General features: G+C 47.9%; 1 protein-coding gene across 2 annotated transcripts in view; it reads right to left on the bottom strand.

Annotated features, from left to right (window-relative positions):
* nova2 (NOVA alternative splicing regulator 2) overlaps window positions 1–14,072 on the bottom strand; it is a 123,432-nt gene that overhangs the window by 72,543 nt on the left and 36,817 nt on the right. For both annotated transcript variants that reach the window (XM_056283960.1, XM_056283961.1), the window contains one exon: window positions 9,617–9,760. In XM_056283960.1, the coding sequence (XP_056139935.1) occupies window positions 9,617–9,760 (144 nt within the window). The remainder of the gene's footprint in view (window positions 1–9,616; window positions 9,761–14,072) is intronic.

The following is a 14,072-nucleotide window of genomic DNA, read 5'->3' as shown; positions in this document are numbered from 1 at the left end:
GATTCAAAATTCAATTTCAGTTGTACAGATTGAAGTGGGTTTAAATGCGGTAGTGATGTCAGCGCTGCAAGAATGTGGTCTGTGTGACTGGGGCTTGGTGATGGGACTCGGCCCTGTGGGGCTCTTTGGCAAAGTGTGGATAAACGCATATAGACACTGATATTCCTGTCTGCACACACTCACACACACACACAAACAGCAACATATACAACGGCATTTGTTAGTATCTGATACTCCAGTACACACACAAATACCGCACACAGAAACACGAGAGGCTCTTGTACGGTGTCAAGGCTCCACTAAAACTTGATTTATTTGGAAAGTCCCCTGAACAGTCGATAAAAGAAATACACGACAACTGGCGGATCAGCAGGAGATCCGATATTCTGACTCACAACAGCCGGTCCGGCTACAGCAACTGTATATCAGCGGAGACCAAATCCAGAGAGGATTTATATTGATGATTATTGACACCAAACCAAAGAAGGAGGACAGTAAGACTGTGAGCAGGCTGGGTTATCACTGATACCAGAGTCAATGGCGAGCTCTCATTCTAGTCTGATTTTACTACTGTTTTTTTTAATTGCAAAAACATTACATGAAGCTCAAACACCTCCACACCTGGTGGTATTAATATATGAAAAAAACTTCTATGCACCCTACTCACTGCCTTTGTGCACTGCCTGTTGACACCTGTGTCCTACCAGACTTGAACCTAGTTGTTGGCCCTGACTTGTGTCGTTGTGTCCTGACTAGATCCTTGCTTGTGTTGTGTTAACTCTCAGATGTAGGTCGCTTCGGGTAAGGGTCTGCTAAATGAAAGTGTGACATTGTAAGCAGTAAAAAATGTACCAGGAATGAAATTCAGTTCATTCCTGCCTCGATAAAACTGTGTAATATTATAACGCTAGACTGTGAGAAGAGACCTCTGTAACCCTAGTCCAACACTATCCCACATCAGTGTCTGTCAACCTGTCTGTCTGTCTGCCTGTCTGTCCAGCTGTCTGTCCGTCTGTCTTTCCGTCTGTCTGTCCAGCTGTCTGTCTGTCTTTCCATCTGTCTGTCCAGCTTTATTTCTGTCTATCCAGCTGTCTGTTTGTCCTGTCCATCTGTCTGTCTGTCCAGCTGTCTGTCTGTCTGCCTGTCTGTCCAGCTGTCTGTCTGCCTGTCTGTCCAGCTGTCTGTCCATCTGTCTGTCCAGCTGTCTGTCTGTCTTTCCATCTGTCTGTCCAGCTTTATTTCTGTCTTATCCAGCTGTCTGTTTGTCTGTCCATCTGTCTGTCTGTCCAGCTGTCTGTCTGTCTTTCCATCTGTCTTTCTGTCTGTCCATCTGTCCGTCTGTTGTTTGTCTGTCTTTCCATCTGTCTGTCTTTCCGTCTGTCTGTCTTTCCATCTGTCTTCTGTCTGTCTTGTCTGTCTTTCTGTCTGTCTGTCTTGTCTGTCTGTCTTTCCATCTGTCTGTCTGTCTGTCTGTCTTTCCATCTGTCTGTCTGTCTGTCTGTCTGTCTTGTCTTTCCGTCTGTCTTTCCGTCTGTCTGTCTGTCTCTCCAGCAGCTCGGCACAGCGCTGCAGCTAATTGTAGGCCATAAAACCTGCGGTGGGACTACTGGGAGGAACTTTGACGGCGTCGATAAAAATTCATTTCCTGGCTCCCACTTTTGACTTTATGGGGTCTCTCAATATGTGAAAGGAGAGTGAGAAGAAAAAGAAGGAGAAGGAGAAGGAGAAGGAGAAGAGGAGGGCGGCACAAGAAACCGGGTCGATTTTAATTAATTATAGGGCCGATGTTGCGGATGAATATTTGATGAGCAGAGGGTCTCGGTTGTGTTTGTCTCTGGGGCAGCCGGGTCGGACACGGAGACGAGCTGGAGGAGAACCCACCGCTGCCTGCCTGCCCCGTCACGAGGAACCCTCTGGAGAACACAATTGACCAGCAAACACAATACAACGCACAACCCATCCTACGTTAGCATGTGGCAGCTAACGGGTTTCCTGACGTGGAGACGCCCAGCTTGGTCTTACTGTGACTGGATCTGGCTTTAGCGTTGAACATTACAGGAGGAGAAGGAGGAGAAGGAAGAGAAGGAGGAGGAGAAGAAGAGAAGGAGGAGGAAGAGCAGGAGGAGAAGGAGGAGGAGGAAGAGAAGGCAGAGAAGCAAGAGAATGAGGAGAAGGAATAGAAGGAGGAGAAGGGAGAGAAGGGAGAGAAGGGGGAGAAGGAGGAGAAGGAGGAGAAGGGAGAGAAGGAACAGAAGGAGCAGAAGTCTGCAGCCATTACATGGAGGCTGCTTTGTCAATTCTGTGTTTTTGTGTTTGTTTTCCAACAGGAGGTGATGGCGTAATGCAACGGTTGTGTATTGAGGTCCGTGGCCGCCGAGGGCGAAAGTCATCAGAGCGGCGGCGTGACCTTGGCAACACGAAGGAATGAAAACAACCACAACGCAACAACAACAACACAACAACAACACAACAACAAAACCCCTTCTGTCAATTAGCAGAACAAGTACTTTTAGCTGAAAGGTGGTCCGTGTCCCACAGCAGTGGTAAAAAGCATGGCTTGCTGCGTCACACCAGCACACACACACACATACATACACACACACACACACACACACACACACACACACACACACACACACACACACATGGAAAGGCATATTTTATGATCTAATATCTAAGTGGGAAGTTTTTTGAACGTCCTTCGCTGGACACACACAGCCTCTGCAGAGGCAAGGTCATTCTAAAATACCGTTATGTCCTTCTCTATCCATTTAGCCTGGCTCTGGAGAGAGGGAGGGGGGAGGGAGGGAGAGAGCGAGAGAGAGAGAGAGAGAGAGAGAGAGAGAGCGGGAGAGAGGGAGGGAGAGAGAGAGTGATTAATAAGAGGGGAGAGCAAGTGAGAGAAAGAAAGATGGGGGAGAGGAAATACAGACAGTCGTGTGAGGGATGGGGGAGTTTGAGAGACCAACAAAATGACAGAAACAGAGAGAGAGAGAGAGAGAGAGAGAGAGAGAGAGAGAGAGAGAGAGAGAGAGATGAAGGAAGGCTATATTTGGATGGAGTCTCATACTGTATGGATTTGTAATAAATCAGTTGTGTCGTAACAGCGAACCCTCCTGGGTTCACACAGTGTGTGTGTGTGTGTGTGTGTGTGTGTGTATGTGTGTGTGTGAGAGAGAGAGAGAGAGAGAGAGAGAGAGAGAGAGAGAGAGAGAGAGAGAGAGAGAGAGAGAGAGAGAGAGAGAGAGAGAGAGAGAGAGAGAGAGAGAGAGAGAGAATGAGTGGTAGGCTGTCTCGTCCCCAAAGCTCTGTTCCCAGCTAATTGGTCGTCGGTTTAAGTGCTGCCGGTGCACTATTCTCAGGATAAATGAGATGGATGGGCAGAAAGGGAGGAGGGAGAGCAGGGGAGAGGGGGAGAGAGAGAGAGAGGGAGAGAGAGAGGGAGAGAAACAGGCGGGGGAGGGGGGTATAGGTGGCTGTATGCTTCCTGCGGGAATTAAATTCGGCTATCTCGTACCAGCAGAAGGACGGTAGCACTGGCATGCTCTGCGTCCATTCAATCCACCACCAGCCAAACTGGCTGTCTGCTTCTCACACCGCTCCACCCGTCTCACATCCTCTCAAGTCTTCTCACACCGCTCCACCCGCCTCACATCCTCTCAATTCTTCTCACACCGCTCCACCCGTCTCACATCCTCTCAATTCTTCTCACACCGCTCCACCCGTCTCACATCCTCTCAAGTCTTCTCACACCGCTCCACCCGTCTCACATCCTCTCAAGTCTTCTCACAATGCTCCACCCGTCTCACATCCTCTCTAGTCTTCTCACACCACAATTGTATCCGGCCAATTACCCCACTCGTCCGAGCTGTCCCGGGTCGCTGCTCCACCCCCTCTGCCGATCCAGGCAGGGCTGCAGACTACCACATGCCTCCTCCCATTCATGTGGAGTCACCAGCCGCTTCTTTTCACCTGACAGTGAGGAGTTTCACCAGGGGGACGTAGCGCGTGGGAGTATCACGTTATTCCCCCCAGTCCCCCCCGCCCCCGAACAGGCGCCCCGGCCGACCAGAGGAGGCGCTAGTGCAGCGACCAGGACACATACCCACATTCGGCTTCCCACCCGCAGACATGGCCAATTGTGTCTGTAGGGACGCCCGACCAGGCCGGAGGAAACACGGGGATTCGAACCGCCGATCCTCGTGTTGGTAGGCAACGGAACAGACCGCTCCACCACCCGGACGCCCCCCGTTTATCCACTATTGACGCTCCGGCTGCGTTACAGATGCTATCGCTCCCTGCAAGATAGGAGGAGGAAGGAGGGAAAGGTGGAAAAGAAAGGAGGGATTATGGGATGAAAGGATGGAGAAGCAGGAGGCGGAGAGGGTGGATAGAGGGACAGATGGGACTGTAGAAGAAAGAGCGAGAAAGGGAGACGGGTGGAGGAGCGGCGTTCGGGGCAAGTGGAGGTCATGTCTTCGGAGAGTCTCCTTTTCCTGGTCGGTTTCCACGACTTGTCCATATCGCGCATTACTATGTAGTAAATGTACTGCGACTACTTCATATTGTACTACATCACTTCACTACTTCAACTATTTCAATAAATGTCTGTCATCTTAGGGTTTTTGTTCTCACAGTGCTACGCTTCCAAATGTCCAAAAGCCGCTTATTATTCATCCTTCCAATTCCCTATCCCTCTTTTGGGAATTCTGTCCGGCAACCTCCAGTTAGCCGCCGTCCTCCCAGCGCAGCGTTTTAACTGTGCCACTGATCATATACGCAACAGCAGGCTTTTTGACGACAATTTGAAAGCCTCTGGGAGGTCGCACATCAATTTTCCATATTTTCCATTTCCCTCATTAGTCCCCATTTTCAGTGTAGGAGAACAATACATTCCAAATTACTTTCCAAAATTCCAGAACCATTTCCAGGATTTCCCTGACTGTAGGAACTCTGTGTTGAGCTGTGTGTGTGTGTGTGTGTGTGTTCAGGAAGGGTAAGGCTAATGGGTGGTGGAGGAGGAGGGAGGAGGAGGAGGAGGAGGAGGAGGAGGAGGAGGGGTGAGAAGAGGGAGAAGATTGTCTTCCTGGGAGCAAAAACGAGAGGAGGGGAGGGGGTGGGAGGCTTATGGCCAAGGCACAGCAATCCCCTCTACTGTGTTCATTAGACTGGCCCTGTTATTCCCAACACACACACACAGACACACACACACAGACACACACACAGACACACACACACACACATGGGCCCTTGCAGCAGGTGGGCCTTTTGATTTGTCACCCAGGAAGAACCGTGTCTCATTTGCATACAGATGCCCCCCTTTAGCGCAAAGGAAAGGGACGCACACACACACACACAGACACACACAGACACACACACACACAAAGAAACACATACAGCTTCTTCAGTCCTCTCCTCCCCTCCTCCTTTCCAAAATGGGGTCCATACAAGTCTCTCTTTCTTTCTCAGGCCCTCTTTAACTAGTCTCTCTCTCTCTCCCTCTCTCTCCCCCTCCCACCTCTTTTCATCGAGCTCTTCTCAACGAGCTCTTCTCAGCTTTGCAGCACTCCCTGGTGAACGAGGGCCGCGTGTGTGCGTGTGTGCGCACTATGCAGAATTGCGTGTGCACTAATGCGGGGGCGGGCGGGGGGTGGGGGGGGTGGGGAGGGGGGGGGGGTGTCTCGGAGGATCTTGCACCTTGCATCTGTTCAAGCCGCCGCTGATTTCGGGGTTCTGGCGCGCTGATGTCAAACAACGGCGGCCCTGTTTGCAGACGCACAACTGACCCGGACACACAAGACAACCGCCCTGCAGCACAAAACCACACAAACGTTTAAAACCTGGCTAAACACGTCCCCGGGGCCATCCAAAACGGCCAAAATGAACGGAATAAAAAAGGTGTAAGGGGAGCAGTCGCGGGGTTTCCATGTCCAGAACTCGCAGAAACGGTCACGCGGCCCCGCCTGTGGAGCCGAACGAGACCCGGTGTAAATACACGCTGGTGACGTTGAGTTGTCACCCTTTACGACTCTGGGAGTAAATGCATCTCGCTGAAATGCAAATTAGATGGCGAGGTATGTATTTTTTGTGTGATTTAAAGCGTTGTGCTCGTGGCTTTGTGTCGTTGCGTTGAGCAACCCACCAGCACAAAACCCCCCCGCTTGCAGAAATTTCACCTTGATATCGATAAAGTATGTATAATGCATGTATAATGTATGTATCTATGTATGCATAATGAAGCAAGAGATGTTTATGCTACATGTGCTAATTGCTACGTATATGTATATACGCCGGCTCAGCTGTGCAATAATGCTGTTTGTGCATGTTTAATGGTGCTGTGGTGTCCATGCAGATGTTGATGTGTTATGCTCCTTGTGTTGCTGTGCTGAGGTTATGGTATGTCAGGGATCAGGAGCATTCATTTGTCGTGTTTCCCCCAGCCCACACCAGTGCAACACGAAGACAAAAACACATATCCAAACTATGACCTATATAGCCAAACTACTAAAACACATATAGCCCATATCCACAAAAAAAATCACTATCCAGGAGAGCGAACGCCAGCCAGGATGACTGTCGGAACTGCCGGTCTGCATGGGCTAGCAGTTAGCTTAGCATGCCCCGCTTCCGCGTCCTGCCAGACCGCCATTCTGTTGGAGACGGTTAATTTTTGATGAGGGGTTGGTGTGGTTAAGATCTGGATTAGCATCTGGGGGGGATGGCATAAATAGTGCATCTTAAGGGCAGGGTCACATAATCTGACGGGTCAGAGAATTTGGTGTAACGGACAACTGAGCTTTCGGTCCAATGGGACATTTTTCGGACTACCTGGGTTCTGCAACAGTGGTCTGTTGGAACGATGGCATGGCACCAGCACTTACAACTATGATCCCTATTTCCTTGCGAAACAACTTCCCAATTATTTATCATAGGCACAATGGCAATATAGTGAGTGGCAGCTAATATTGGCAATGAAATGCTTGCCGTTTAGGCACAATGAAGACGTAGTAATTTCAACATTCTTTACGCTATTTAAAAATAATACATTTTCTCTTTTTACCCAACGGAAATGAACGCTAGAACGAACTTAATGACGAGCTCTCCAGCGGTTGTGGCTAGATGGGATACAGCCACGGACGGAAGTGACGCAAAATCTCGCCGGGCGCATTCCGTTGCTATGGCGACAGCTAGCCTAGCTAACCTCCAGAGCGACCGCGAGTTTGGACTTTGGTTTTTAAAGCCCGACGAATAATGAGTCGGATGAATTAGTTTTATTTAAAACAATTTCACTTAATAAAAACTGGTAATTGTGTATTTTAAATGAAATAGCTCTGTTGCTTGTGTCTAGATCAGTGTTTTGCAACCCAGTCCTCAAGGACCCCCTATCCTGCAGATTTTCATTGTAACCCTGCATAGGTAGCCCTGCTTGTACTTACTCGACCAATCATCTCGCAGCACTTAATTATGCAAGGTGTGCAACATCTGACAAAATTCATTGCTGATTGGTTGAATAACTACAAACAGGCACCTATTCAGGGTTGCAAAGAAAATATGCAGGATAGGGGGTCCTTGAGGACTGGGTTGAGAAACACTGATCTAGATACTGCTTCCCAATGCTAGCAAGCTAGCTAAGTCTATATAAAACGGTAGCTAACGTTAGCTAGCTGTTGTAACGTGGTCTTTCGAAGTAGAGCAGTCCTACATTGCGTCACTTCCGTCCGCGGCTGTACTCCATCTAGCCACAACCCTCTTCGGCTCATGGTGTGTACGTTGGCTTAGCCACGTGTCATTTCCTGCAAATTCACACACAGGAAACGACGGTTTTTTTTAAACCTCATCGTTCAGTGTGGTGGTTCTCGGGGTCATTTTCACCTCACGACCCCCGAAAACAAAGCAGCGTACGGCTCCCTGTTCAACTTTCTCGGAGTTTGCAAGCAGAAAAGCCGAGCCGCCCATGCGTCACATTTTCCCTTTTACCTAAATTTTACTTGAGTATCTGTTGATTTTAAGAGGCGGCGAAGCTGTCATTATTCGTTATTTCACAAGAAAAACAAGGTTGTTTGTTCCATGGAAGCACGGAAAGCGTATGATTAAATCTGTTTTATCTCTTCTTGTTCACACCTCTTAAATTACATCACAACCCTCCAAAAACACTCCACGGGCCCATTGCGGGGTTCCTGAAGTCCAGCTGTGGACCGTTTCGGAGACAAGTGTGCGTAACAGATGTGCAGGATTCATCAGGGGGAAAAGACATGCATATGCATGACTTAACAACATATCACAACAGTGTCTGATTAGGTTAATCAACCGCAAATAGACTGCGCACTGCACTTGCCTTTGTGTTTTGTTATGTTTTCAATTTGGAAAATGTCCCTCGTCTGTCAGACGCTGCAGCGGGGCCAAATCCAAACAAGTTTACAAGGAGAAAACACTGCAAGATGTGTTGTCAATGGCAGCTGAGCTACAACACATTGCGTCATCGTCCAAAACATTTAAATACGTTTCCCTTTTTTCTCTCTCCTAACGGATACATTTTGTCCTACGTCTCCACGGCGACCGGGCTCGATCAACCAATCAAAAACACACACAAAAAAAAAACCTAATCAGGAGAAAAGGACCGGCTCACAGCGAGACAGCGCCGACGCGCAATCCCTTAAGCCCCGCCCACTTTCCCCCATCGGCCACATGTCACGTCAGGCCAGACAGACACGATTCAACCTCTGATCATGTAATCCTGTAGCTGTGTTGGAGTGCACATGTGTTCATCTGTGTGTGTGTGTGTGTCTGTGTGTGTGTGTGTGTGTGTGTATGTACATGTGTGTGTCCTTTGAAGCAACCTGAGCCCAGTCAGGGCGCGTCTGTCCCAGAGGAGTTGAACGGCAGACAATACATGTCTGGGGCCATAACACACTCACACCCACCCACACAGACACACAAACACACACACATGCAGAGATCCAGCATAGGCTAACACAGCGAGGGCCTCCTCTATTAAAGGACCGGGGTAGTAAGCGCTATAAATACAGGCGCTGTTACGCGGTGATGAAATGATTTGTTCAACAATATCTGGGGGAGGGGGCTGAGAATCCGATGCCTCTTACGTCCGCGCCACAACTACTCTAATGGAAGGAAAAGACCACGTGCACACCAATTAATGCAGAATGACTGCAGCATCGCCGCGGCCGCCTCGTGGATGACAGCCAGCATGCGAAATGAGGTCTGCAGACCGGGGTTAAAAATAGCCCCCTCTACCCCTCCGCCGCCTCACCCATCTATTGTTCCCCGCATCCGCTCGTGCCTTCAGCCGGACATCCAACACCTCATTCGCCGTTTCGTTTGCCTTCCAGTAAGTCATCCACCCATGCATCAGGGACTCCATCCATCCAGCTACACCCCTCCTCCTCCACCGACTGATCCAGCGGTTCTGCATTGTCCAGCTATCACCTACCGGGCTCTTCCCACAGAGGACCTCGCAGAACACGTGGTTCTGGTAGTACAATACTTCATGAAGTAGACGGTACACGGTTACACCAACTACAGCAAAGTGAACCCAGCAATGTTCATCCACTCGTCCCGCGGGCCCCCCCGCCCCGCCCCATCGGCAGCCGGGCCTTACCGGGGTAGAAGTCTTTGGATTTGGACAGCTTGATGGTGGCACCGGTCTCCTTCTGCAGCTGGACGATGGTCTGACCTCCCTTGCCGATGATGGAGCCCGCCGCGTAGCTGGGGATCAGCACCTTCAGGAAGTACTCGCCTTCCTCTGCAACGGGGAGACAGGAAACGGGAAGTCAGAGAGAGAGACAGGAAGTCAGAGGCACTGATTGCACTCAGATCAAACTGGGGGGAGAGAGAGAAGAAAATATTACAATAAATACGACAAACAACCTGAAAAACGTTGTGGACAGCTACAGTATGCAGCACCGAGGCGTAGTACTGACTCTTATTGAGCGGTTTCGTTTTATTGGAAGATGCTATCGGGTTGTTTTTGTGTGGAATTTGTGTATTTTTATTTCACAACATTTCTATTGGTTCTTTTTATGCAGTTGGTGAGTTAGCAATGAAGGGTTCCTATCATATTATCATGGCAATCTGCAAAACATTATAAAATAAATGTCTTTACGCATGCTCGGCAATCCAGGTAAGACAATTATGAAATTACAACTTTGAAAATTATAAAACTATTTTCAGGAAAATCCTGTCCGAAGAGGAGGAGGACGCGTGTTGGACATCGGCTGTTCGTCAGCTAACGTTTTGTCACACGTCAATAAAACTGACGGCCGGAGCCGATCTGCGACGTCTGGCCCCTAAAACAGGCCTCTGTTAAAAGGAGATAACAACATGTAACGCATGATCACACAGTCACGCACGCACGACGCACAACACACACCATCATATTGTCTGCCATCCGTCTCCTCGCCTCCCTCTCAGCCAATCAGCCGAGGCCTCCCGCAGCTGCATAAATCCATCCAATCGCATCAATACCACGACTGATATCCATGACAACTAATTATTTCCATTATCTGATGGCTCTGCCCTGCTGACACCCCCCCACCCACCCACCCCTCTCTCACGCTCTCTCCCTTTCTCTCTGGATGCCTCTGAATGCTTTCTCTCTCTCCCTCTCTCTCTCTCTCTGTCTCTCTCTCCCTCTCTCTGTCTGTGTGTGTGTGTGTGTGTGTGTGTGTGTCTCTCTCTCTCTCTCTCTCTGTCTCTCTCTCTGTCTGTCTGTCTGTCTGTGTGTGTGTGTGTGTCTCTCTCTCTCTCTCTGTCTCTCTCTCTGTCTGTCTGTGTGTGTGTGTGTGTCTCTCTCTCTCTCTCTCTCTCTCTCTCTGTCTCTCTCTCTCTCTGTCTCTCTCTCTCTCTGTCTGTCTGTGTGTGTGTGTCTCTCTCTCTCTCTCTCTCTGTCTCTCTCTCTCTGTCTGTGTGTGCCTGTGTGTGTCTCTCTCTCTCTTTCTCTCTCTCTCTCTCTGTCTCTCTCTCTCTCTGTCTGTGTGTGTGTGTGTGTGTGTGTGTGTGTGTGTGTGTGTCTCTCTCTCTTTCTCTCTCTCTGTCTGTCTGTGTGTGTGTCTCTCTCTCTCTTTCTCTCTCTCTCTGTCTCTCTCTGTCTCTCTCTCTCTCTGTCTCTCTCTCTCTCTGTCTCTCTCTCTCTCTCTGTCTCTCTCTCTCTCTGTCTGTGTGTGTGTGTGTGTGTGTGTGTCTCTCTCTCTCTTTCTCTCTCTCTGTCTGTCTGTGTGTGTGTGTCTCTCTCTCTTTCTCTCTCTCTCTGTCTCTCTCTCTCTCTGTCTCTCTCTCTCTCTCACCAGACTGGTCTGATCTAATTTGAGGAATCTGGTCCTCGTCACTGCCTCTGGCGTGGGCTAGCAGTATGGAGGAATACGCCGGCGTGGCGACTTCTTATTACCAAATCTAATCAGATTCCAGCACAGCTTAAAAACAAACGCATAACACCACATCACACCACGTGCCCGCCAAAACACCGACACACACACACACACACACACATCTGCCCAAGATGACACACAAAACGATCCGACCGTTGCAAACATATGAGATTACTAGGCAAAATGTTGGTGGACGTCGTGTGATACTAACGAAACACACATAAACACAAGTGCAAACACACACACACACAAACAGACACACACACACACACACGTATGGCGATGTGTTGTTCAGAGCAACACTGTGTCATGTCTGCATGTTCAACACTGAAGAGAGGCTTTGAAAATGTGTGTGTGTGTGTGTGTCTGTTTGTGTTTGTGTGTGTGTGTGTGTGTGTGCGCGCATGGCCATTTTAGCTTTCAATCCTTTTTGTGTCACACATCCACGTTTTGCTTTTTATGAGCGTTCAGTGGCAGATGACGTCATATCAACACAGGACTTCCTAGTACCATGTGACTCCCAGATATCCACTTGTGCTTCTCTTTTTTATAGATTTCTCTCCCCCCCCCTCCCTTTTTTCCCCCTCCCCAATTGTATCCGGCCAATTACCCCACTCTTCCGAGCCGTCCCGGTCTCTGCTCCACCCCCTCTGCCGATCCGGGGAGGGCTGCAGACTACCACGTGCCTCCTCCCATACATGTGGAGTCGCCAGCCGCTTCTTTTCACCTGACAGTGAGGAGTTTCACCAGGGGGATCACGCTATCCCCCCCCCCCCCCAGTTCCCCCTCGAACCCGAACAGGCACCCCGACCGACCAGAGGAGGCGCTAGTGCAGCGACCAGGACACACACCCACATCCGGCTTCCCCCCCGCAGACACGGCCAATTGTGTCTGTATGGATACCCGACCAAGCCGGAGGCAACACGGGGATTCGAACCGGTGATCCCCGTGTTGGTAGGCAACGGAATAGACCACTACACTACCCGGACGCCACTACTGGTGTTCTGACACACTGAGATGTCTAATGACAACATGTGAATCCCAGAAATCCACTCCTGGTGTTCTGACATGCTGAAATTCCAACACTCATGTAAATGAATGGGGTGGGGGAGGGGCTTTAATTCTCACCAGTCAAAATTAAATGTTTGACATCAAGATCTGACCCGATGTCGACAAATGAACTTTGGATATCAACAGCTCATGTTTTAATGAGTTAGACTGGATCTATGTAACTAGTTACAACTGAGTTATAACTGCTTGTAATTCAGTTTTAGTGAGTCAGACTGGATCTATGTAACTAGTTAGAACTGCTTATTACTCAGTTTTAATGAGTTAGACTGGATCTATGTAACTAGTTACAACTGAGTTATAACTGCTTGTAACTCAGTTTTAGTGAGTCAGACTGGATCTATGTAACTAGTTACAACTGCTTATTACTCAGTTTTAATGAGTTAGACTGGATCTATGTAACCAGTTACAACTGTGTTATAACTGTTTGTAACTCAGTTTTAATGAGTCAGGCTGGATCTATGTAACCAGTTACAACTGTGTTATAATTGTTTGTAACTCAGTTTTAATGAGTAAGACTGGATCTATGTAACCAGTTACAACTGTGTTATAACTGTTTGTAACTCAGTTTTAATGAGTTAGACTGGATCTATGTAACTAGTTACAGCTGATGTATAACTGCCAGTAACTCAGTTTTAATGAGTCAGACTGGATCTATGTACCCAGTTACAACTGATGTATAACTGCCAGTAATTCAGTTTTAATGAGTAAGACTGGATCTATGTAACTAGTTACAACTGATGTATAACTGCCAGTAACTTAGTTTTAATGAGTTAGACTGGATCTATGTAACTAGTTACAACTGATGTATAACTGCCAGTAACTTAGTTTTAATGAGTTAGACTGGATCTATGTAACTAGTTACAACTGATGTATAACTGCCAGTAACTCAGTTTTAATGAGTCAGACTGGATCTATGTAACTAGTTACAACTGATGTATAACTGCCAGTAACTCAGTTTTAATGAGTTAGACTGGATCTATGTAACTAGTTACAACGGATGTATAACTGCTTGTAACTCAGTTTTAATGAGTAAGACTGGATCTATGTAACTAGTTACAACTGATGTTTAACTGCTTGTAACTCAGTTTTAATGAGTAAGACTGGATCTATGTAACCAGTTACAACTGTGTTATAACTGTTTGTAACTCAGTTTTAATGAGTTAGACTGGATCTATGTAACCAGTTACAACTGATGTATAACTGCCAGTAACTCAGTTTTAATGAGTAAGACTGGATCTATGTAACTAGTTACAACTGACGTATAACTGCTTGTAACTCAGTTTTAATGAAGCAGACTGGATCTATGTAACTAGTTACAACTGATGTATAACTGCCAGTAACTCAGTTTTAATAAGTTAGACTGGATCTATGTAACTAGTTACAACTGATGTATAACTGCCAGTAACTCAGTTTTAATGAGTTAGACTGGATCTATGTAACTAGTTACAACGGATGTATAACTGCTTGTAACTCAGTTTTAATGAGTAAGACTGGATCTATGTAACTAGTTACAACTGATGTTTAACTGCTTGTAACTCAGTTTTAATGAGTAAGACTGGATCTATGTAACCAGTTACAACTGTGTTATAACTGTTTGTAACTCAGTTTTAATGAGTTAGA

Source organism: Lampris incognitus, chromosome 7, assembly GCF_029633865.1.
Source record: "Lampris incognitus isolate fLamInc1 chromosome 7, fLamInc1.hap2, whole genome shotgun sequence".
NCBI lineage: Eukaryota > Metazoa > Chordata > Actinopteri > Lampriformes > Lampridae > Lampris > Lampris incognitus.
This window is presented reverse-complemented; position numbering and strand designations above follow the sequence as displayed.